Consider the following 23,391-nt stretch of genomic DNA (forward strand, 5'->3'; position numbering starts at 1 on the left):
TTGTTGGACTTTGTACAACTGCGAACCCATTGTTCAAAACACAACTCCAAGGATCCACTATCACGACTACAACACGACCTTCAACATGCTTCATATCTGAGTTTTGTTGTTTCTGTCCTTCTCACCTTTGTGTGTACTGAGTATGTTCTACTCCAATCTTGGAAAAGACCGGTCAAGTCTCCATGTTCTAATTGGACAATGCTCGGGCAAATGTCATGATTGCATCCAGTGCAATTGCAATGGTTCTTTTATCTTGCTCTGCTCTTACTCGCCCCTCCCCCGCTCTCTCACTAACAACCAGTCACCACAAGGCAACAAGGCAAGATCCACCATCCACCACCTCAATTAAGTTGGTGAGCAAAGACCCGACTGATTTAGGACTTCTGTGACAGGGTACATGCTTGGAGTTTTGTCCAAGCTGTATTTCTTAGCTCCAGACCAGTGGACAGAAGAGAAGGACTCCATTACCGACTTTTCGTACACTTATGGATTGTGATAAAGTTTATCGACATGTTCCGAGTGTCAACAACCAGCACTAAAACCATCGGAAATCCCATTGTGTCCCCTAGTCTCTGTTGAGAACGAGATCTTGACAGCTTACGATGATAGATAACTATCTAGCACGCCGGATTGACGTCTCTGGATGTCTCATGATAGCCTACAACATAAGACATGCAAGAAGCCACTGTAGCACTTGCTGTCAACATATTGAAGCCATGCTATCATGAACAGATATCAGGAAGCTATCTGCTCCCTATAATGGACCCGGGCGCTGCAAAAACCGACATCGGTTGCGCAGGGTTTGAGCTCCACGGTATGCTCGTCTGCCCGACTGACACCTAGTAATGAAGACGATGCCCCGTTTCTGTGCAGCTTCAAGGCTGCAACTCAACGGTGGCAGTTCAGGAGTCTGCAGCAGCGGCGCCTCCTGTCTTTGTCCATACCCACGGTACTTGAAGCCACTGTGACACGTCCTCCAACGGTTCCTGTGGCCACCCGTCTTGACAATATGAAGCCATCACTAAGATCTCAGAAGCTGTCACAGCTCATGCACACCAGATGTGGGCAGCTGCTTTCATCGCGAAACACATGGACTCGCTCCTGTCTCACCATTACTGCGTCTCCGGACTTGGAATACCTTTGCGCTACAGCCGATAATCATCGGTACCAACTAGCATCATCCCAGTCCCAGCACCTCGCGATCTCATTAGCTGTGTATCGCTTCTAGGCATCGCGTCTTGATACTCTTTCGATAGCGAGTCCTACCACCAAGCTAGGGAGCGCATAGCCCAGGTGGCATGACTTGCGAGCCCTGTACTGGAACCTGTACGTCAGATCGAACCCAAGCTGCTGTGCTTTGATGACTTGCTTTTCCGGAATCCACTGAAGTCGTCTGATCTGCCCGCCTTAAACTGATCGATTTGAGGTAATGGCCACGAGATGAACCTGTAGACGATGACTGGAGCCGAATACTGATGCGAGATTCGTTGAGATTGGGAAGAATCGAAGCACGGGTGGCTCGTTCCTCCACAAGGAGCCGAGTGCTTTTGTCCTGCAGTGCATCACATTGCATCTGCATTGCATGGCAGGGCGGGTGTTGTTTCTATGTACTTTAACAACGCATCCACAATCTCCACTTAGGGAAGCCATTGACAGTTGATCATGTTACTAACCGGGTGTATTCTCTGTCTGGAATTATTCGGCAGAAAGTAAACAAATTACAAAGAGAGAAACTTTATTGCAACATCGCCGTCCAAGCGTATCTGTACATGTCCTGAGATATTATAAATCTACACACCTCCCCTGTTTTGATACCCTCCATCACGCACGGACAACTCAGCGCCGTTGTGTGCGGCAAGGCGTGGCCCAGGCACACGGAGGGGGAGATGCAACTCTGTACAGGGGGGTTTGATGATGGGGCACCATCTCATAGGATGATAGTTTTAAAGAGAGAAGCAAGCTAGATGGATTTTTACTCTCATTACAAAAGATGGTGTGAAGGGTATGCGACGGACGTGAGGCTTTGCTGCCGGAGGAATTGATATCCAATCTACCCACTCTCAACTACAAGCATCTATCTACACATACCCAGCTACCTAGGAATGTAGTATTTGGTCAATGCAGTAGGGGTTTGGTTAAAGAAATCACTCAAAATCATCTCGCATCTTGCCTGATAATTCGTGACGTAGGCAACCATCTTCTAAGCAAAACTCGCCCCCCTTGCCAGCATTGAGAGAGTCTTCCACGCTCCCGCTCTCTCTCCCTCCCCCCAGCCGTCATGATCAATGTCGTGTAAGTCAACCTTCAACGACCGGACATAACCGAGAGACAAAATCCCATGCCCAGGGTAATTCTTCCGAAATGCCAAAAAAATGAAACCTTTTTAAACATTTCTGTGCAACTCTCCTGATCCCGGATGATTGGCATCCCGAACTGTTTTGTTCATCCTGTTGAGTCTTGGACGCGGTGGAACATACTCCCAGTCTAGGCTGTTTTAACTATCACCGGAATTCTCTGCTTGGATACTCGTGGCACCGACGTATCAGCCTGACCGTTGAGCAGGGAGAGAGGGAGAAGAAATACGAAATGTCGTACGGCGTTCGTACAACAGATGTCAAATGTGGCGGAACCAGGCCATTCGTCACAGGATGGGTCATGATGTCTGACTTGCTTACAGTAAAAAAAAAGGAGATGCGTTTCGTCTCATTATTCAAACAAGATGCCTATGTAGTTCCCGTTTGGTCTACTTGTACCCAAGATATCACCTGGCCATGCCCGTTCCGTTCTCGCTCCTTCTATTCCAAAGGTTTTCCACCGTTGTCCCAAGGAATACATGTATATATATATTCTCCCGATGTAACACAACATACAAGCCCAAAACCAAGGTTCGTGGCCCCGCGCCCAAAAGGGGCAACAATGAAATATTTTTGTGTATGGGGGATGGGCTTCCCCTTTCTCTCCCGCACATCATCCCCATCTCGCAAGCTTAACTCAAAAAGTACAAGAAAAAAACAGAGTTCCCGAAAGACCTATGTAAACTCCACCTCTAGCAGACACATGCTCGGATGATCAACGTTTCCACAAAGAAGGAGTAAGAAACAAAAAGCGAATGGGGAAAAGAGGGGGAAAGAGTAGGGTATATACATATGTCCCTGATGCATGCACAATGCCAGGCTAATGCGTTCCATGTATGCGTTTGCTCAGTCTTATATGCGCCGTCATCTGATAAGAGGAAGAGCAGCTTGTCTATGCCCATAAGATGTCGCTGCGTCCTCTCCTACATGACAATCCATAGTCTATGAGAAGACCTTGAGGAATCCCCAGATGCTAATACCACTAAGGACGGGGATCGTAAGGTTGTCATCCCAGCCGAAGATGTCCACGACTTCGCTGGCAGAAGCCATGAAGCCAGACACAATGCTCATAACGCCCAGGGCGACTGCGCCAGAAATGGTGGTCTGCTCCTGCGAAACTCCAACAGCTTCGCAGATGGTCTTGGGCAGCGAGAGAATACCCTTGAACATGAAGTTCTCGTCGCCAGGAAAAGGGCCCATGGTGGGCACGAGCCAGCCGTAGAAGAAGTACGATGTGCCAACGCCGACGAGGAACGCAGCGGTAGAACCAGCAAGAGACTTGCCCTTGCGAAGGCGAGGAGTGTATCGGCCCCAAAGTCGACCAAAGGTACTAGCAGCGGTGTCGCACCAACTGAGCAGGAGAACGCTCATGATGCCAATATCCTTGGGGAATCCGTAGAGCACAATCCAGGCACCCAAAAGGTAGAAGATGACGCCATTCCAGCCGGAGTACTCGCTCTCGCGCATCAGAGCACCGAGGGCCTTGACGTAAAAGCGGTTGAAAGAAGCATACCGGTGTCGGAGCCAGTCGACCGTCGTGATAGGAATGAGCGCTGACATGAGCCATGGAGTCACCGAGGTTGTCTGAGTGCCGGTCACGTAAAGCCAGATAACGAAGAACCCAATCGACACGTGCAGCACCTTGCGGGGTACCTCGTGTTTGTGCACAAACGTTCTCCAGTGTCGGTGGATGGGAATCAAACCGAGTGGACTGGGACTACGGCTGAAGTCGCGCCAGGACCATCCTATTGGTGTTGTTGGTTGAGGAGGCGCAAGGTGACCGTTTGATGTGGAAGCCTTTCCATTACCATTGCCGTTAAGGGCGCCATTTGACGTATCTTCTTCCGGAATGGCATCCTTGGATATCTTGCCTGCCTTTGCAGCAGTGCTTGTACGCTTTGTCAAGCGCGTCACGGCGTTTGGGCCGATCGGCGAGCGGCTGCGGGTTCGGGCCCGTCGAAACTCCGGGGGTTCAGGCAGATCCTCATCTAGATCTTCTTCAAGGGGTTGAGGCGTGGGTGTCCGTCTCCGGGCTGCGGAGCGTGTAACAGGGCCCATGTAATCGGAGGCGTCGCGCTCGGAGGGGGTGGGACTCGGCGAGATGACACGGGGCGTCTCCGGGATCTTGGATCGGGAGGACATGGTGAGGGAGAAGGGCGGGAGCGCGGAGCAGTAGATGGCACCGACTACTATACGTCGGAGACTGTTGAAGCCAGGAGGCCAAAAGGTATTGGGTATTGTAGAGTGGAGATATTTGTCACGGCGCGATGAGCGCTCCGTCGTGATGGGTTCTGATGGGGAGGAAATGGTGAAGGTGTTTGGGGTGTCGTAGTGGGAGGATCCGTTGGCGGGATGATTATGTTGTCGCTTTCCAGGGTCCAGAATGTGATCGTCCGTGTCGTCGTGGCTATGTCGGCGCTGGTTGTGGCGTAGTGTCTGGCCGTTATGCTCAGCACCAAGATGATCTTGTTGTTGCTGCTGCTGCGGTTGTTGCTGTGGAGGAGGGTGGTGATGATGTAGTTGGTGTTGGTAGCCGTAACCCTGACTCGGGCTCAGGCTCTGACTCGAATTCCTATTCCGCTTCGGGGGACTCGGACTACGTTTTGGCCGAGATTTTGATTTGGGAGATTGAATATTTATTGAATCCAGATTGATTAACAAGGGTGCAACGGAGGTTGGATCCCCCGCCGCATGATGGGTTCGGAGATATAAGACGTCGATGACCGGGGCACGCACACATGTACAGTACCGTCAAAAGAGTACAGTAGAGTGCTAACGTAGGTGGGCGTGTGAGAATGACGGCTGATTCTAGGCGACGGGGGCGCTGAGACAAGCAGGAAATGAGAGTCGAATAGTCGCGTGACACTGGAAATGGGAAAAAGAGGATACTGGAACTAACGCAGAAAGGCGAGGTTTCTGCTCGATAGCATTCGTCTGTATCGATCAAGTTTGGCGTTGGCTACAATGGTGGGAGATTTTTCGTTCATTCTGGGTCTGCGGGATACGTATCTGTGGCGTTGAATTCCGTATCCCGTTTACAGTGGGACACCGCCTTTTACAAGGGCTACATGTATACAGATTTAAGCATGTGATGGTCTACAAGAGGGTCCCCTTTTTGAAAGAACACCTCGGTGTTGAAGTTATACTCATGTAAGGATTTGGTAAAACATTGCTTTACGTGTCTCGATAGCTTCCATGTGAAAAAAGCAAGCATATGAAATTAAATGAAGAAAAAAACAAGATTAGGTGTCTCTCTACCTTGCACACGCATTCAGCCGTGTCCCGTCCCGAGTCTTCCGCCATCTGGTCTGTCTGATGTCTTGTCCAACACCAATCAAGATGTCAAGCCAAGTCACGTCACCTGCCAATCTTCAGCCCAGATTAAATCATTTATTTTCAGGAACCGTGTCAAGTCCCACGTCATCTGAGCTTTAATGTTCCCCTCCAAGCACGTGCTGTACCAGACAGTGAGATGGCAAATACGCCACAGTTGAACCCCGCTTGCGCCACAAATCCAAGATCCATCATGAATCTCACGTGGTGATAAGATAAAGATTTCAAGAAATGTTTCGCGCAAACCTAGATGAATGTCAAAGATGGTCCCTCGATGCGCTTGGGATTTGTGATATACAGTTCAACTAATAATTCTCTATAATAACCATATTTCGGTCTTGTCTAATACTGCCTGATAATGGCTACTGAAAAGCCCAAGAAGAGAAGCCCTAGAGCTTGGGACACTCTCAATCCTCCTCTATCGGAATGGATTCGAGATGCTGTCGCAACCATGGGCTTCGACCAGATGACGCCCGTCCAAGCTGCAACACTGCCGCATTTCATGGGAAACAAAGATGTTGTAGTCGAGGTATGAAAACTCCGTTCTTTCTATCGTGCGATTGCCATTCTAACATATTTCTAGGCTGTCACTGGCAGTGGAAAAACCCTTGCCTTCCTCATTCCTCTTGTTCAAAAACTTCTCCGACTTAGCGAACCTACGAAAAAGCATCACGTCGCCGCTATAATTGTGTCCCCTACACGAGAATTGGCAGCTCAGATCCATACTGTTCTTATGAAACTTTTGCAATTCCACGAGGCCTCTGCCGAAATCCTCCCGCATCTCAAAGACGACGACGAAAAGCGACCTTTTACTACTGTACCTGCGATTGTGCCCCAATTGCTGGTTGGAGGTACAACGACCACCGTACAAGACCTCAGGTTCTTCCTTCGACACAGCCCCAATGTTCTAATTTCCTCCCCTGGTCGACTCGTCGAGCTCATGTCCTCGCCTCACGTACATTGTCCCCAGTCCTCCTTTGAGGTTCTAGTTCTCGATGAAGCCGACCGTCTCCTTGATCTTGGCTTCAAGCCTGATCTGCAAAAGATTCTGTCGCATTTGCCGAAACAGCGAAGAACTGGTCTTTTCAGCGCCAGTGTAAGCGAAGCTGTTGGAGAGATCATTCGAGTTGGTCTGCGAAACCCTGTCAAGATCGAGGTCAAGGTTAAGATAAAGGGTGGTGGTATTCTCGAAGACAGAAAGACGCCAGCTAGTCTTCAGATGACATATATGGTCAAGCCCGCCAGCCAGAAACTTCCTGCTCTTGCCGAGCTTTTGCGACAACTACCTGTACGCCCCCAACGGAGCATCGTGTTCCTGTCCACTTGCGCTGCCGTCGACTACTTTCAGCATATTCTACCTCTGATACTACCTGAAGGTTTTGCTCTGGTGCCTTTGCACGGAAAACATGCGGCTAAAGTACGAGAGAAGAACTTCAACAAATTCCTCAGCTCTGTTTCTCCTACGATATTACTTACTACCGATCTGGCTGCTCGTGGATTGGATATTCCTCAGGTTGACTTGGTCGTTCAAATTGATGCTCCTTCAGACCCCAAGGTCTTTATTCATCGCAGCGGACGAGCTGGTCGTGCGGGTCGAAAAGGATTGGCGGTGGTGATGTTGCACCCTGGAAGAGAAGAAGACTACGTTCAGTTTTTGGAGATCCGCAAAACACCAATCGCACCGTTGGAAAAGCCTACCATCACCACATCAGAGGACGATGCCGCCGAATTTGCGAAGAAGACGAGGGACTTCGTGTTAACCGACAGGGGTCTGTTTGACAAGGCTCAAAAGGCATTCGTGAGCTGGGCTCGAAGTTATGGCGCTCACCAGGCTACATCCATCTTCCGCGCGGCCGATCTCGATTGGGCTGATCTCGGCAATGCATGGGGACTGCTACGTATGCCCCGAATGCCTGAACTCAAGGGCTGGACAGGCGACAAGATGTGCGGTCTTGAGATCGACTGGGACAACTACGCGTACAAGGAGAAGACTCGCGAACAACAGCGAAAGGTCGCTCTTGAGGAAGAGAAGTCGGGCGTAAAGAAGCAAGATAAGAGCGAGGAGTTCAAGCGCAAGCGCAAAAACAACGAGGCTTGGAGCGCTAAGCATGAGAAGGAAGACGATCGAGTGGAGCGAAGGGAGAAGCGACGCAAGCGCCGTGACGCAGAAGCCACATCCAAGATGACGGATGACGAAAAGGTCAAGCAGATGGAGCTAAACGATCTTATCGCTGAGGTCCGGAGACAAAATCGCGAAAAGGCTGCTGCTGAGGCTGCAGCAGCTAAGCAAGAAAAGGACGGCGAGTTTAAAGGGTTTGACGATTAGACAGAATATACCCCGATTTTTGCTACGATGATTTTATTTGGTTACCTGGAGGTGAAGAGCAATTGGAAGCGTTTCTGTGATCATGGGCCATGTAAGCTTGTTGGATATTACACCATCGGTACAGCTATACGCGTATAGTATGGACTACTGAATACGAAAATTCGGGTTGAATCCGATAAACGCGTATTCACTTGTTTCTATATAAGTGATCATAGTGGTACCTATAGATTTATTCCCGATGAGAAATTGATTATAAATGCCGATGCTCTGCATCCCTTGAGCACTCTTATAACTATTCTTACACAAACTGAAAGGTCAATCTGTAGGTTCGAAAAAGGAATAGATGATTATGAGAACTTGCATTTGTCTAGCATAGCTACAGCAAGTCTGAGATAGTAGGAAATGACAGGGGTGTCTCAGTTGTTTTAGATATTTTCGTATCCTGAAGACGCGTTGCTACTATGCCAAAGACTAGACGCAGACGACTTCATGGTGGCTCGGAGGAATACGCCTCGCTCAAAATAGGCATCTAGGCATCTACCTCTGTAGATATAGGTGGGCACTTAACCGAGCAAACATTGCCGTATTGAAGTGAGAAAATCGAAAAGCTGAGCCTGGACAAAGCTCCCAGAGCACTTCATATATGCCGATTATACAAATTTTCCGAGCGAATCGTTAACCAATCACAACACACAATTCAAGCTTGAACTACTAGTCATGATACTACCGATCCGATCTGATTTGATCTAAACAACCAATTCTCATTCTAGACCACACACCTCATACTCTCACTCAAACTGCCTGTCCTTTCCGATGCATCCGAGCCCCCATCCTAATCCCGCCACCGAGGACAAAACCTCGGTCGCCAAGCTCCGAAGACGCCATCGCAAGTCCCGCAATGGTTGCTTGGAGTGTAAGAGGCGACATATCAAATGCGATGAGAAACGCCCCTCTTGTGGTAACTGCATTGTTAGTGAGAGGAGTTGTTCATTTCCTCCTGCCGCGTCGGGGTCTACCCCAACTCCATTACCAGCTCAGCCTGAACCATCTACCACTCCCTCTTTCAATGAGCCTTTGACCAGTGCGAGTAATAGCGGCAGTCGCCTGCAGAGTCCTGTCGATAGTGTTTCGAGTACAGGGGCTTTACATCCTCCCTCGTCAATACCGCCCCCGTCATATCTTGGATATGGCGCCAACACCAATGAGCGGACTCCTTCGACCACGCTACCTTCCTTCACGGAATCTTTCGCTCCGGACTTTGTTGAGTCGCCTATATCAACACCGCAAACAGATGGTGGTCAGGCATCTTCTCAGCTCGTCTTTACCAACAAACATCTTATGCTTCTGCATCACTTTCGCAAGGCGGCGCTTTTCGACACTGATAGTATAGACACTCTTCTTGACGTTGCTCTGGAATGGTCCTCACAAGCTCCTTATGCACTGGATCAGCTCCTCGCTTTATCAGCAGACCATATGGCTGTGCTTCACCCTGAAAGTGCAGCTTCCTACCGTCGAAATGCCACGGAGCTTCAAACACGTGCTCTTTCATATTTCAACAGGGATGCTCAAGAACTAGCCAGCCATGACACATACTATATCCCTCGGTTCCTCTTCTCGTCTCTCCTCAGCTTGCATATGCTGTACGACACACTCACTCAGTATCGCTCCTCCTTTCATGTATTTATAGAGAGGTTCTGTGAGTCAGTCTATCTACATCGCGGCGTCCGGTCCACAACCTCGAATCGGTACTACGACCTTCTCGAAACCCCATTGGCAAAGTTCTTGATTGAGGTCAGAGCAGCAGAGCTCGGTGACAAGGGCGATGAGTGCAGTCCATTGATAGACCTCATCCAACAATCTGACCTGAGTCAAGCGTCAGTGGAAGCATGTAGTAATGCTGCCCGATCGTTGCAATGGGCTTACAACGTGTATCGTAACCTACCAGCGAACAGGAATTTGCAAGCCGTGTCGGCGTTCCCTGTCATCTTGCGCGAAGACTTTGTAGAAGCTGTTCGCAAACACCGGCCGGAGGCGTTGCTGGTGCTGGCATACTACGGTGTTTTACTCCATCGATGCCGTCACGCCTGGTTAGTTGGGGATTCAGGTGCGTTCTTGATACATCTCATTGCTGGTCATCTTGGGAGTTACTGGCAAGAAGCTTTGCATTGGCCGCTACAGGAATTAGAGAACAATCAAGGATGAGAGGGTCTACGAGGATCATTGTATCAATTGTATATATATATATATGTATCTGTCTCGGGGCGTACATTTTAACTTGTATTTATCCTGAACTTTCTACATGAGCTGAGCATCCATTATAACATAAGTATAGTCAAGGATCGCACTGACGCAACTGAAACTCTTCTGTGATGGACCTGTAACGTACAATCCTTTTAACCAACAACAACACGTTACTTCACGAGCTTCACCGTGGACGATAATTTGGAGCGAACAGACTAGCACGATGGACAAGACATTCGTAAACACAATTCAACTAGCCACTCTTGTCTTTCTTTCTCTTCGACAATTCAATTATCCATACATAGTGTAAGCTGAAACAATATCTACAAGTGCTAGTCGTCTTTTCCTATCCGCAGAAACCATATTCTGGATCTGTATCAATATATCATTTCTCTTTATTCGGTTCACAACAGAGCGCGTGATACCTTCGTCGACCGCTGAAAACGTCGGGTCGTGAACTCAAACAGCCATCACCAACTAAGAACTCAACCAGGGCTCCTTGATCTTTGTCTCTCTTTTTTATAACTCTTCCCCTTTGAGACTTCCAAGGGGGTGTCGATTTAGACTAGGGCGTCGCACTAGGCATAGGCAGGCGACCGACCACTCTTCTATAGAAGGAATATGGTATCATAACAGGAAAGAAATTCGCTTGAACGAGGTGCTTCGGCGTGCGTGGGGTGGAGGAATCAGTTGGCGGGCCGTGACTCTAGAAAAGTCTTCAAAGTCCATAAAACTCCCATCCATCCCCAGCTGCATCCGCCGACCCGGCTTCATCAGCAACTTGGGGCGCAAACTCAGTCCGTAGTTCTTCGTTGAGTCATAGCTCTTCGTCGTCCAGCTCCGAGGGCTTGAGAAGACCTCCAACCTTCTGTCGTCGCTCCATATCGGCGTTCTTGGCCTCCTGTTCTTGCTGCTCCTTCTCAACGACGAACAGCTCGGCGTTGTCACCAGCAAACTCCTTGAGGGAAACAAGGAAGTCACGAAGGTTGAGGCGGAACTTGTCGTACTGCGTGTTGAGTGTGAACAGACCCTCGACGAAGCTCTGAATCTGGTTTCTGTTTGAGAGTTAGCATTGCAGCATGTTGTGGTAAAGGTGAAACGTACGTTTGCAGGTTGCGGAAGGCGTTTTGCAAGAGGTTGGCAACAAAGTTGGCAACAAACTCTCGGTTGTCGGTTCCGGCTTGTGCCTGATCAGGGCTGTAGATGGGCCCCTGGATCTTGGGCTGGGTACCGTCGGCAGGGTTGATGTAGTAGAAGAGCTTCATCAACAACATGGATTGTGTCTTGAAACCGGCCTTGTGATCGTTGTCAGTCACGACGAAGAACACATCCTGCAGGATGGTGATGAAGAATCGCTGGAAGAAAGCATTGGCGGTCTGAACATCGGTCTTCTCAGCAATATTGTTAATCAGCTCCAGAGCCATGTTGAGACCAGCAGCCTCGACATCTCGGTTGTCGTGCTTGAAGGCCCACGAGCACGAATCGATGACAAACTTGAACTGGTTGTTATCGAGCTTAAGAAGTGCAGGGAAGCAGTGCAAGTTGATGGCTCGGAGGAGGTTGAAGAACTCGACTCGGTGCTCGGGAAACTCTGAAAAGTCCTTGTTGATCATCTCCAGGGTGCACTCAAAGACGTTTTGCATAATGGTAGGAACCTGGTCTTCCATCAAAGCGGAGAGCTTGGTGATGATGGTAGAGCAGGCCTTGAGCACCTCGGCATCTCGGGCACCAGCAACGTTGCGGTTGTAGTCGACAAGAACAGAGTCCAGCAGAGGAGGGACCATCTGCGCACGGACAGCCTGGAGGTCTTCTGCCTTGTCAACATACACCTCAATGAGCTTGAGAATCTCCTTCTTGATAGTTCGAAGACCTCGGACCTTGGGCATCTTGGTAGCCAGTTCACCATCGCGAGCAACGGCCTCGGAAATCAGTGTACTTGTAGCATTGTACATCTGCAGCATGTCGTGGTAGATACGGCCGATCTGGGGATAGAAGTAGGATCCCACAGATGAACAAGCCGAAACGTTGGTCTTCATGATGTTTCCGATAACCTTGATAGTCTCGGCATCCTGGAGGATGGAGGGGTTAACTGTTGCTTGCTTAATAATTTCGTCCCAAGCGGCATTGGGAATAGCCATGAGATCAGAGAGAAGTCGTTCCTGCTGATGCTTGTTACCCTGCGCAGCAACCATGTAACCACAAGCCTCGTAGAATGTGTGGACTTGCTGAGGGGTCAGATCGCAGGTAATCTTGCCCATGTTGCGGACGATCTCCTCAATGAAGGGCTCCTGCTCGCTAGGCTGGAGAGCAACAAAGTGTCGTCGGCACTGTCTAGCAATCTTGATAAAAGTATCGCAAGCCATATCCTGTACGCCCTCGTGCGACTCATGCATGAACTCGAAGAGCTTGTTAACGACTGTCTTCAGGAACTTCCAATGCGCCTTGAGGAAACGAGGATATTGGCCGACGATGTACATGATGTTACTGGCAACAACGGCTTTGTTGTCCTTGCCGCGCTTCATTTCAGTAAGACCCAGCAAATCCTTAATGACAGTGACCAGGAATCTCTTCTCGGTCTCCTCGTTCATGGCCAGGGAAATGGATCCGATAGCCCAGCAAAGAACGTTGCAGTTGTGCCAAGACCACTCACTGCCATCAACCTGTCTGGCAAGCTTCTCGGTCATAATGTTCTCTGTGTCGACCACATCCAAGTGTGTGAGGTACACCAGACACTCTCGGATTGTCTTGTAAAGCTGCACAGTGTCGCTCTCCTTGACGAATTCTCGGACAATTTCACCCTCGTCGTTCTCGACAATCAGGACCTCTTCGGGTCGAACCATCTTCTCAATCATAACAACTCGTAGGTTCGAGAGAACCTCGTTGTACTTATGCTTTCGGAGGGGGTAGTTGTTGAGCATGGTAGGATTGGGGGCACCGCCACCAGACATGCCTGCGCCGACGGCCATGAGGGGGTTGAGATCCGTAATAGGGAGAGCCTGCATCTCCTCGTAAAGCTCCTGGACAAGCTTGAGCCAGTAATCGAGGGTGATCTTGAAGATTTCTCGATCATCGATCTGTGATATCCTAATAAGATAGTAGTGACCGTGAATAAGGAAATCGCGGTTGGGGAGTTTCTCGACAAGCTAAGTCATACATGTTAGAATCACAAAAGCAGTGCAAACAGGGCGTGTAACCTACGTTCAAGTGCATTCCGAAGAAGTTGCAAAGGAAGAGTGCCAGATTTTGAATAAACTCTTGGTCCCTTGAGTTACTACTAGGATACGTGCTCTTCAGATCAAGAGAGACCGGGATGATGTTGGCGATAGTGGTCAATGTCTCTGTGAACATCTTGACGAGCTCCTCATCGTATGAGTTGGGTTGTCCGGGTCCTCCAGTCTGAAGACCTCCAATCTCAGTAAGGCACTGCATGGTGACGTTGCGGAACTCGGGGGTCGAGAGGAATCGGGTTCGCAGTGTGTCGATAAGTGGTGTCTCGAAGATATATCCCAGGGGGATCCAGTTGCAGAATCGCAGCAGGGTCTCAAGAGTTGCCTTGATCAAACTAGGCTGTGTGGCCGTGTTGAGGACCTCCTGGCAAAGGTTGAAAATTTGTGAGAACTCGGCGCACATGGTCTGCTTCAGGTTGCGTGTCTTTGTCGATGTCATCTGCTCGGCTGAGTAGTCAAACACTTCCTCAGAAAGCAGACGGAGGATGATCATGTTGTTCTCGCAGATGGCCAAGTTGGAATGGCATGACTGGATAATTTCGTTGATAAAGGTTGGCCAGTTGTGAGGCCACTCCTGCTTGAGCACGGAGACGAGGACGAGGTTGAGCTTGTTGAGCAAGGTCTTTTGCTGGCGCAACGACTCTTCGGTGCTCGAGCACTGGATGATGAATTGAACGATGAAGTTTCGGATTCCTACGCGAAGAGGCTGGTCAGATATGGCGATTGTGTTGATATCATGGGCAAGACGAACCTTGGCACTGTTCCCGAGGGAGTACCTTCCACCTCGTCATGATTACATGGTCCAGTACCTGTAGACCCAAGTCTGTCAAATTTTGTTAGTCGAGTGGATTCAGAATTCATGCATTCGCAAATCTTTTAGGGAACAAAGCTGGCCAGAGTGCAGCACAACGTGGAAAGTGGCGCAAAGCTGAGGCAACGCACATTTGGTTTGAGGATACTGCGCATCAGAGAGGATCTTGTCGACCATAAGCCAAGCATCGGGGTCTTCTTTGAACTGCAGATCAGGTTAGTGAAAAAAGCTCTACGCTGGCCAGAAGCTCAAGTAATGAACGAACCTGGTTGAGAGCGGCTTGGGCGGCTTTTTGCTATACGATTGACGAGGCGGGATTAGCTCTTGTTCCTCATATCGACGCGCGGGGTCCACGGTTGGTGAAAACTGAGAACCAGAAGATAGCCTACCTGCTCACCGCGCCCCTCGTAGAAGGAGCGGACGAGGACGTCCAGCTCTTCAATGGAGGCGGCCATTTTGTGTTGTTATGTCGGGTTCACGAGGGGATCGTTACGCGGGAAACTATGAAGTTGTTGGTGGTTGGAGGAGGTAGATTGTGGTGGGCGAACGAAGACGAGGCGAGGCGGGGGGAAGAGTGAGAAGATACAAGCAAATGCTTAGCCCCAGGGAGATAAACTACTAATAGACAGCAAGCAGTAGCGTAGCGTAGCACAGCTCAACTCAACTCTACAGTAGGAAGGATACGGGAAGGTGTACGATGATCGGGAAGGAGAATGCGTCGCAAAGGAAGCAGTGAAAAATGAAAAAGAGGAGAAATGCAAAGTTCGGCTCTGGCGAAGCAAACTAAGGTAAAGTGGACGACGTCGGTGAGGTGAGGTGAAGCGTGAAGAGATCCATGAATGGACTGGACCTATGCGGGCGGCTCAGGACGAAGTGGAGTTACAAAGCCCAGCGCAACCCAGCGCTGTGAATACAGTACAGCGAACACCTTTAGTGGAGTACGGTTCCCAGAAATGCCCCGCAGCGTAGGCTGCGTCACTTGTAACCACCAGCAACCAGACCCAGCTATACTAACCAGTTCTACCTAAGAGCTTCCCATTCTTAGCCGTCCAGACCGGGCACCTCAGATCTGATGCTCAGGTACCTTGGTTAGCAGGTTTGTCAGCAGCGGGGCAAGACACGACACGACAGGCAAAAGAAGGGATGAATGGATGAGATGTTTGCCTGTCAAAGGTCATGTCACTATCACATTAAGAAAAGGTCACAAGTATTTCTACCTGTTCCGTCACAACGGTTGATGCTTGTAACCGCGAATAAGCCATGCAAAAATGCAGGACGCCTTCGGTTCCTCGGACCCATGACGCTGGGATTTTTGTAGTGGTACTTCAATTCCCAGCCTCCTGGGCGCATAGATAAAATCACCGTAACCGATCGATCTCATGATTCGTTGTGATTTTCCCAACGGCGCATGTTGGTTACCGTTGATCAATGTTACCGGATGCGGTAGTCCGGATATTGGGATCGTGTTTGAGTTGTTCTTTATCACGACAAACCCGTCAAGATCTTTCTCGGCTGAACAACTGTACATCATACCAAAATATCCTATCTTATATAGTAGTTCTGTTAGTATGTATAACTTTAGTACTCTCTAGCTGTATTGACAGTTGACACGATATGAGATATCATATTCCCCCCTCGGCGCTGTTTTCAGCCGAGGGGATATTACGATAGCCTGATATTCTTCTTCATGGCTTGTTAAGGGCAAGCTCATGTTCTTACCGGAAGTCATCATGCCTAAAATATATATGATTAATACGAAAGACGTTTTCAGAATGTTCTGCCACTCCAAATAAGACATAAAGACATAAAGGAGCAAACTGATAATTTACAAAACACTGTTGGACATGGGTCAAGGGTATTTATCAAAGTATAATATTTTTAAGCTCGCTTCATCAATAAAAGACAAAGACAACATTCCAACCCTCTATAGTTGGTTCCATCGTCTATCCAAACACCAACCAATGTGGCCAGTCATTTCTTTCTTTATGTACTGTAAGCTTCAAGTGAGAAACTTATACCTGATATATAGGCGTGAGTATCTTCAACCCGACCCAGAGCTTCCACCAGGTCGTTAAGCCGTGTTGACGATTTTTTCTTTATTTCTTTATTTCTCATGTCTAAGCCTTGTAGCCAGCCTCGAACAAGCTCTCCTTGAGAGCATTAATGGCCTTCTCCATGTGGTTTCGGCTAGGATCCAGCTATGGAAATACAAGTTAGTTACAAACTCTAGAAAACGGTCACATATTACACTTACAGCGCTGACACCCATGTGACCGAATCGGATGTACTTGGAGGCAATGGCCTTGTGAATGCCACCAGCAAAGACGACACCCTTACCAGCCAGCTTGGGCAGAACATCGGGGGCGCCAACACCCTCGGGCAGGTAGATGGCAGTCATGGCGTGAGCCTGGTCTTCGGGCTTGGTGGCAACAATCTTGAGGCCGAGGTCGGTGATGGCCTTCTTGACCTTGTTGGAGACCTCAATGTGGCCCTGGAATCGCTCAGACAAGGGCTTGGAGAGGATCTGGGTCAGACTGGTGTGAAGGGCGTGGACGAGCTGAGGAGAGGGAGTGGCGAAGTAAGAGGGCTTCTTGGCCTCATAGTTCTTCATAACTGCGAAACGTTAGCAAGAAACATAGTACCAGGAACATACGTCACTCACTGGGAGTCCAGTTCTTCATGGAAGCAAAGTAGGCGGGGATAGGAGTCTTGCGGTTCTCAAGAGCGGCAGCAACAGCTCGGCCACTGAAGAAAGAGATGGAGAGACCAGCAGGAACGCCAATGGCCTTTTGACTAGCAGTAACAACACCATCCAGACCCCACTCGTCGAATGCGATCTCCTCACAAGCAACACTGCAAACACCATCGACAATGACAAGAGTCTCAGGAGAGACTCGCTTCACAGTAGCGGCGAGGTTCTTGAGCTCGCTCAGAACACCAGTTGATGTGTCGACGTGTGTAACTGTAAGAATCTTATACTTCTTCTCGGAAAGTGCCTTCTCGATTTCGGGAAGCTGAGGTCGGCCACCAACCTCACCGTCGAGCTTGGTGACGTTGGCACCGTAGGCGCGCAGGCAGTCGGCAAAGCCATCGCCAAAGTATCCAGTGCTAAGAACAAGGGCATCCTCGCCAGCCTCAACGAGGTTGGCAGCGACGATATCCCATCCTAGAGTACCGGAACCGGAGATAATATAAGGTTGGGCGGAGGGGTCGGTCGATTGGAAGAGCTTGCGGGTCATAGAGAGGGTCTCGCCAAAGGTGTTGACAAAGCCAGGACCGACATGGCTCTCACTGTAAGATGGATATTAGCAAACAATGCGTTGTCGAGTATAGTGTACGTTGCTACATACCTGTAGTGGCCCATAGACTTGAGGACATCATCGTCGAACTCAATGGGTCCGGGAATGAGCAGAGTAGCGTGTTCAGGTTGAGAAGACATGTTGGCTGTGGTTGTCGATAGAGAACGAGCTTGAGTGGCCGATGAAAGAGCAGGGGAAGCTGCGTTATAAGAAGAGGTCTGATGCGACAGATGGCCCGATACGAGAGAGATCCTATCGGCCGACACAGCGGCCGAATATGTCTTGAAGCCCGCCGAAGAGGGGCCTTCGGTGGACAGCTCCGGAACGCGGGGCACTTTCCTTCCCTCCATTGCGAATACCGAACCAAGCAGGAGCGACTGGCTACGACTGGCTGCTGCACCAGCTCCTACCCCCACTGACAACGACAACCGCTGGAACCGCTGAAGGACCGCCAGGTTGACTGTGATGGAGTAACGACTGCCTGAGGCAACCAACCCAAAAAGAGCAGGAAGACACGGAAGAAGCCCGAGGTTCACTGCAAGACAGTAAAGATCGGTAGGCTTCCGAATATGGGATACAAGGCCGGTCGTTTCGGGTCTTTGAAGCGCCGAGATAGAAACTTGACAACCAACAATTCTTTAGAGGTTGTTTTCCTTCTGTTTTGATGATGATGAATCGAAGTGATGAATTGCCTCAGGGGGAAAAGGGAAAGCGACACCGCCTGAGGAACGCCCTGTTGTACTCGCTTTTAGCACCGGAGTCCCCTGTCTCTCTGTCCGGGCCCTCTTTTTTCTTCTTTCAGTACAGCTAACGAGATTCATCAGCGCCGTTTAGAGGCCGCTACCGGACCGGAAGTTGAACAATTTAGTGGAGGTTGTGTCGGGATCACGAACCGATCATTCACGATGTTCTTGGTCTTGGTAACTAGCGGTAGATGTTGACGGGTATTGGACCGACGGTCACGCATTGCGGCACAGCTTCACCATTGAGTCGATTAAAGAAGAGATGGAACAAACAATATACATTGAGTTGTGAACGCGAAACATATCTATACACAGACACTCAAGCAATGCCTTGATAAAACTCAAACAGCTTCTCAGCACCATCTTCCCACTGCATATCATTCTGCAAATGATGTCCAGCACCTTCAACAAAGCGCAATATTACACCGTCACGATTCCCAGTCCCGGCTTCACGATAATACCTCGCTGTCTCTTGGGACACTGACTCCGTCATCAGCTTATCCTGAGTGCCTGCCATGACGAGAATCTTTTCATCGCTCGCTCCGTCGTTGCGGATGTGCTTCAGAATCGTCGATGCAGATGTGAACGAGTACATCATACTGAAGGGCCATAGGTAGGCCTCGTAGCGATTCATGTGGCGCTGGAATTCGACAACGGCTGAGAGAGGGAACTTGTCGCCGAAGAAGGCGCGTTGTGTGAGATTTGGGTGTGAGAGAGGTGAGTTGGAGTGCCAGAGATGGAAAATCATTCGAACACTGAACCAAGGGTCCATTTTCCACCAATTCACATATACGCCCATTCTGCGAAGCGGTGTTAGTCTCGACTGAACATCAAATCATGGGCTGTATCCCGACTTACGATCCAAACCCTGGAACAGCACCCAGTAACGCAAGGGCTTTCACATTGGCCAGGCCATCGCTAAGAATGCCCTGGCTCAATCCTCCACCACTCGAGTGTCCAACAAGCATAACCTCGCTCTTTTCACGGATCTCCACCCAGTCAATTACCGCAACTAGATCAGAGGCCAAAGCACTTCGAGGTGTTGCAAAGACCATGCGAAAGTATGAGGGGTGCCATGAATCTCCATGACCGCGCAGAGAAACAGCATAGCACGGAACGCCACGGGCGGCCAAATATTGCATGTATTCAGTCCATACCCAAGCGCAACCCATTCCTCCATGGCAGAAAACTACGGGAGGGCCGTCTGTTCTGTCGGTGATCGAGGGGTTGTTGGATAGGACTTCAATTTGGCCCTGGGGTGTGTCTACCCAGTGACGCTCAAGGCCCTTAGGGACAGGGGACGGAGGACCCGAAGGTCGGGTAAAGTAAAGCCACTGATAGCTGAGGTTGAAGCCAAACATTGATGTTGGTGTTTTATCGAGGTAAGTGCTTTGGTGTGTATATGTGTAGGTGATTCTATCAGATGATAGAGGTGGCGATGGTCTCACAAGGAGTATGGGTATTGCTCTCCTCTTATACGAATCGAAGCAACAACAGAATAATTAATTGGGCCTGATAAAGTACCACAAGCAGCTGAAGATGCCCTTATTCCGTCAAATTGTCGTGTTTGTCACACATGAAAATACGACCCAAATCCGGGCAGCTCAAGCTCAGCTTACTTGCTGTAAGCCACCAACGAGCCATAAGCTTCAGCTGCTTACTAGCCTAGAATCTTGGGCCATCCACAAAGAGGTTACATTTACAAACTCGGACGAATTGGGAATGAAAATACTAGCACTCATGAAGTATCTGTTTCGAGCTTTGCAGAATTTATTGCTGAGTGGCTTCGCAGATGAGGCCAAGAATCCAATATCTTGGGTTACACGGCTCATTCGGTTATGGGCGCACCTGAACCCAAAATGATTTATCACTACACCATGGGAGAGGAGTTTGTTTGCATATGCGTTTTGCAACGTTGTAGCATGTGGCTTGCATAAGAAGTTGAAAAGCCAAGGTCTGCCTCTATCAGACCCGTCAGTCCTGATGTCATATCAAGAATGTTAAGTTATTGTTGGCAATAAACGGACTTTGACTGTGCTTCAGACTCGAGACTTTCTAACGCAATCGGGCAGAGTAGACGACCAAACATTCAAAACTCCGCCATCAACTAAAGTCAAGAACAAATACCCACACCTTCTAGAGCCCTTCTATTCTTTCTCGTCGGCTTTGGATCCCTATCTTTCCCCAATCTACCCCGCTCTCTACGCGGCAGGTTGGCCGCTAGACATGCCTTGGGGTTGGGAGGTCACAGGGATGCTAGATAGCGTGTTACTCACACATACAACAATATCTACAATTTACTGTTAAATACTGATATCCTACTTAACTATACCGCCTTTTTCGAACTGATGTCAATGTCTATACGGTCTAGCTCTACACGTCCGAACAATGCTAGAAAGCGTGCTCCTAAAGCGTATGTTCTTACCGGATAGCACTCGAGTTTGGCATCACTAACGGGAGAGGAATGCTTAGTTGTGTAAGATGTCGCGACCAGAAGATCAAATGTTCTGGTTCTCAGCCCTGCCAGCAATGCGATAAAAGAGGGCTGCCGTGTCGTTTCGATGACGAGTCTCGTAAAGTAGTTGTTTCAAGAGGGTAAGTTAGAAACAAGTCCAGTTCACGATTGATGGCTTGCTTAATTCCTGTAGATATATCAACAACCTTCAAGAGAGACTTGCATTGTTGGAGAGGAAGGCAAACCAGCAGGCTACTGGTCAATCGAGAAGCCCAGAGCTAGGCGAGTGTACATGATCCCTTCATGATTGGGATTTATATGCTGATAGTGAGTCAGATGAATCGATACAGGTGTCAGATCCGAACAGCAGCATCCCAGATCTTGTTGTCAAGGCCTCAGCTTCAATATCGCCTTATGCATCAGCCCATGCACAAAGTCATCAACATAATGCCCAAGGCAATGCTCCTCTGATTAATCCCCTAGCTTTCCATACCTACGACTTTGTCCCAGGTCTCAAAAGCCATCTTCTCTTCATGGGAACATCGTCAAACTGGTCCTTCAACAGAAGAGTTCTGACAATGACACATGAGCGCATCAAAGGAACAGCATTACCTACTCACAACCTGCATTTCTCAGGACTTGAAGGAAAGATATTCGACTTCAAGTGGGATGGGACGAGGAAGACACCTGGGGAAGCACCCGACATGAGCTCGCTTCCCACCAAGGACTTTGCCCTATATCTCATCAATTCAGTCAAATTCCACTGCGGATGGCTATATAGTCTATTCGACGAAGATCTCTTCATGGAACGATTCCACCGCTTCCATGAACATCCTGCAGAGTACTCACGAGCCGAACCTCTCTGGTTTGTTCATTATATTCTCGTCGTAGCGCTCGGAAAGGCCTTCGTGGTTCAATCGACCAAATCTAGACGTCCTCCTGGTGGGGACTTGTTCATACATGCTATGAAGCTCATGCCGGACTTTAGCTTCTTCGACTGCAATATCATAGACGAGATGCAAGTCCTCTGTTGCGCTGCTATCTACCTACATTCCGTTGATCACATTCAACAGGCCCACCGTCTGGTAAGATCTAAACAAGTGAACGGATATACAATGACCGCTAACAGAACTAGGTATGCAATGCTCTTCGGCATGGTTTAGAACACGGAATACATACTGAAATGCAGTCTACTGCTCTTGACAAATCTTATGTCGATAAATGCCGGCATATGTTCTGGACCATCTACATCCTCGAACGCCAGATGGGCTCTCTGATGGGACTCCCATTGAGTATATCTGACGATGTTATAAGCGCGCGTTTTCCGGCCTTTCCAGGACAGCCAGAAAAACTGGAGGCTCTCAAGATACATGTCGACTTTTGCAGAGTGCTTGCCAAGATAGACCAGAGTATGTGCATTTGACCTAAGCAGGAAGAATCGCTAACGGTTTGTGTATAGCTGTGTATGGGCTCGAAGGAAAACTTGACAGTCGGTATCTAGAAGCCACGCAATCGGTACTCAAGAGCATTGCTGTCGTTACAGAACGGCTAAATAAATCGTTTGAGATTCAATCGAGTGAAGGAATGGCTGGGATCTCACGAATATCAGCTCATCTTCATCTTCTACAGCACCAAGTAAGCTCTTTCTCTACAATCATGTTCAACAGAAGATCCTAACATGTCAAGTGCATTATTCTCACCACAAGACCTTTACTCTATACCTTTCTTCTTTCCAGACTGGGTCATCTAGAGGTAGCTCTCATGCATTGGCTACAATCTGAGAGCGTAATGGGTCTTGTCCAGATGTGTACCGAGTCCGCTCAGCAGATCCTCAGAATTCTCTCGAGCCTGTCTGACCAGGGGCTACTAGGTATGTTGTTCCCTGTACCGATAAAGCTCAAACTAACGCCCCAAAAGAAACATTTCTACGCTTCGATCATGATGCAACCTTTACCGCTACTATCGCACTACTCATGGCGGCTGCGATCGACTCATCTCTATTACCAGATCATTCTCCATGGACACAACGTGCCTACGCCATCTTTGACGAGATGGGCTCTCGCGGTAACCCCGTAGCCAACATGGTTGCATCTGAACTGCAGCAGTTGGAAGGGTTACTCCAAGAGTTTCTCGTCCACAGTGATTCAAGAACCTTGGTTGCAGCACAGAGCCATGGCACTCCACGAGAAGGGCTAGCTGACGACATAGATGCAACCACAGCAACTATTGCTGGGTACAATGATCCGTTCAATCTAGATTCTGGTGATGATTTTGGGCTAGGATTGAGCTATGAGCTCAGTGCAGAGCAGCTGCTCAATGTTGCCAATTCTTTGGATATTGATAGTTTGACATGGCCATGGCCTGAGGACCCAATGGTCGAGGATATGGAGGGATCTTAGAAACATCGCAGGACTCAAGATACAAAAGTTGAAAGGGTTTCAAATTGTTGGCCAGGTAGGATTGTACGAATGCAAGTCAGTCTAGAAAGACAGTCTGCCAGAGCTGTCGCCCGAGGGGGTATAGTGAGGGAAAAATTGGATCAAGAAGCAAAGGAATTGTTTACCCGTGTTGGATATCCTTTAGCGAAGCCTAAAAAATAAAA

At 49.0% G+C, this 23,391-nt stretch overlaps 8 protein-coding genes across 8 annotated transcripts; 4 read left to right on the forward strand and 4 right to left on the reverse strand.

Annotated features, from left to right (window-relative positions):
• Positions 1-3,296: 3,296 nt before the first annotated feature.
• Positions 3,297-5,657, reverse strand: FGSG_10897 (uncharacterized protein; the record flags this gene model as incomplete). The annotated part of the gene is made up of 3 exons (XM_011327181.1): positions 3,297-4,950; positions 5,254-5,288; positions 5,613-5,657. The coding sequence occupies 3 exons, from the start codon at positions 5,655-5,657 to the stop codon at positions 3,297-3,299; spliced, it is 1,734 nt and encodes a 577-aa protein (XP_011325483.1).
• Positions 5,658-6,045: 388 nt separating this feature from the next.
• Positions 6,046-8,013, forward strand: FGSG_10896 (ATP-dependent rRNA helicase SPB4; the record flags this gene model as incomplete). Its single annotated transcript, XM_011327182.1, has 2 exons — positions 6,046-6,216; positions 6,271-8,013. The coding sequence occupies 2 exons, from the start codon at positions 6,046-6,048 to the stop codon at positions 8,011-8,013; spliced, it is 1,914 nt and encodes a 637-aa protein (XP_011325484.1).
• An 813-nt stretch (positions 8,014-8,826) lies between these two features.
• FGSG_10895 (uncharacterized protein) lies at positions 8,827-10,215 on the forward strand (the record flags this gene model as incomplete). The annotated part of the gene is made up of 1 exon (XM_011327183.1): positions 8,827-10,215. The coding sequence occupies one exon, from the start codon at positions 8,827-8,829 to the stop codon at positions 10,213-10,215; it is 1,389 nt and encodes a 462-aa protein (XP_011325485.1).
• An 856-nt stretch (positions 10,216-11,071) lies between these two features.
• FGSG_10894 (exportin-1) lies at positions 11,072-14,747 on the reverse strand (the record flags this gene model as incomplete). Its single annotated transcript, XM_011327184.1, has 7 exons — positions 11,072-11,309; positions 11,359-13,397; positions 13,453-14,174; positions 14,233-14,304; positions 14,424-14,496; positions 14,558-14,587; positions 14,682-14,747. The coding sequence occupies 7 exons, from the start codon at positions 14,745-14,747 to the stop codon at positions 11,072-11,074; spliced, it is 3,240 nt and encodes a 1,079-aa protein (XP_011325486.1).
• A 1,401-nt stretch (positions 14,748-16,148) lies between these two features.
• On the reverse strand, positions 16,149-17,941 carry FGSG_10893 (uncharacterized protein; the record flags this gene model as incomplete). Its single annotated transcript, XM_011327185.1, has 4 exons — positions 16,149-16,490; positions 16,547-16,905; positions 16,955-17,583; positions 17,643-17,941. 4 exons carry the CDS (start codon positions 17,939-17,941, stop codon positions 16,410-16,412), a joined length of 1,368 nt encoding a protein of 455 aa, XP_011325487.1. The 3' UTR covers positions 16,149-16,409.
• A 689-nt stretch (positions 17,942-18,630) lies between these two features.
• FGSG_10892 (uncharacterized protein) lies at positions 18,631-19,695 on the reverse strand (the record flags this gene model as incomplete). Its single annotated transcript, XM_011327186.1, has 2 exons — positions 18,631-19,134; positions 19,193-19,695. The coding sequence occupies 2 exons, from the start codon at positions 19,693-19,695 to the stop codon at positions 18,654-18,656; spliced, it is 984 nt and encodes a 327-aa protein (XP_011325488.1). The 3' UTR covers positions 18,631-18,653.
• A 178-nt stretch (positions 19,696-19,873) lies between these two features.
• FGSG_13894 (uncharacterized protein) lies at positions 19,874-20,197 on the forward strand (the record flags this gene model as incomplete). The annotated part of the gene is made up of 1 exon (XM_011327187.1): positions 19,874-20,197. One exon carries the CDS (start codon positions 19,874-19,876, stop codon positions 20,195-20,197), a length of 324 nt encoding a protein of 107 aa, XP_011325489.1.
• Positions 20,198-21,092: 895 nt separating this feature from the next.
• Positions 21,093-23,188, forward strand: FGSG_10891 (uncharacterized protein; the record flags this gene model as incomplete). Its single annotated transcript, XM_011327188.1, has 7 exons — positions 21,093-21,116; positions 21,182-21,874; positions 21,979-22,198; positions 22,249-22,282; positions 22,356-22,424; positions 22,526-22,659; positions 22,707-23,188. The coding sequence occupies 7 exons, from the start codon at positions 21,093-21,095 to the stop codon at positions 23,186-23,188; spliced, it is 1,656 nt and encodes a 551-aa protein (XP_011325490.1).
• Positions 23,189-23,391: the final 203 nt, after the last annotated feature.

This window comes from Fusarium graminearum, chromosome 3 (genome assembly GCF_000240135.3).
Source record: "Fusarium graminearum PH-1 chromosome 3, whole genome shotgun sequence".
NCBI lineage: Eukaryota > Fungi > Ascomycota > Sordariomycetes > Hypocreales > Nectriaceae > Fusarium > Fusarium graminearum.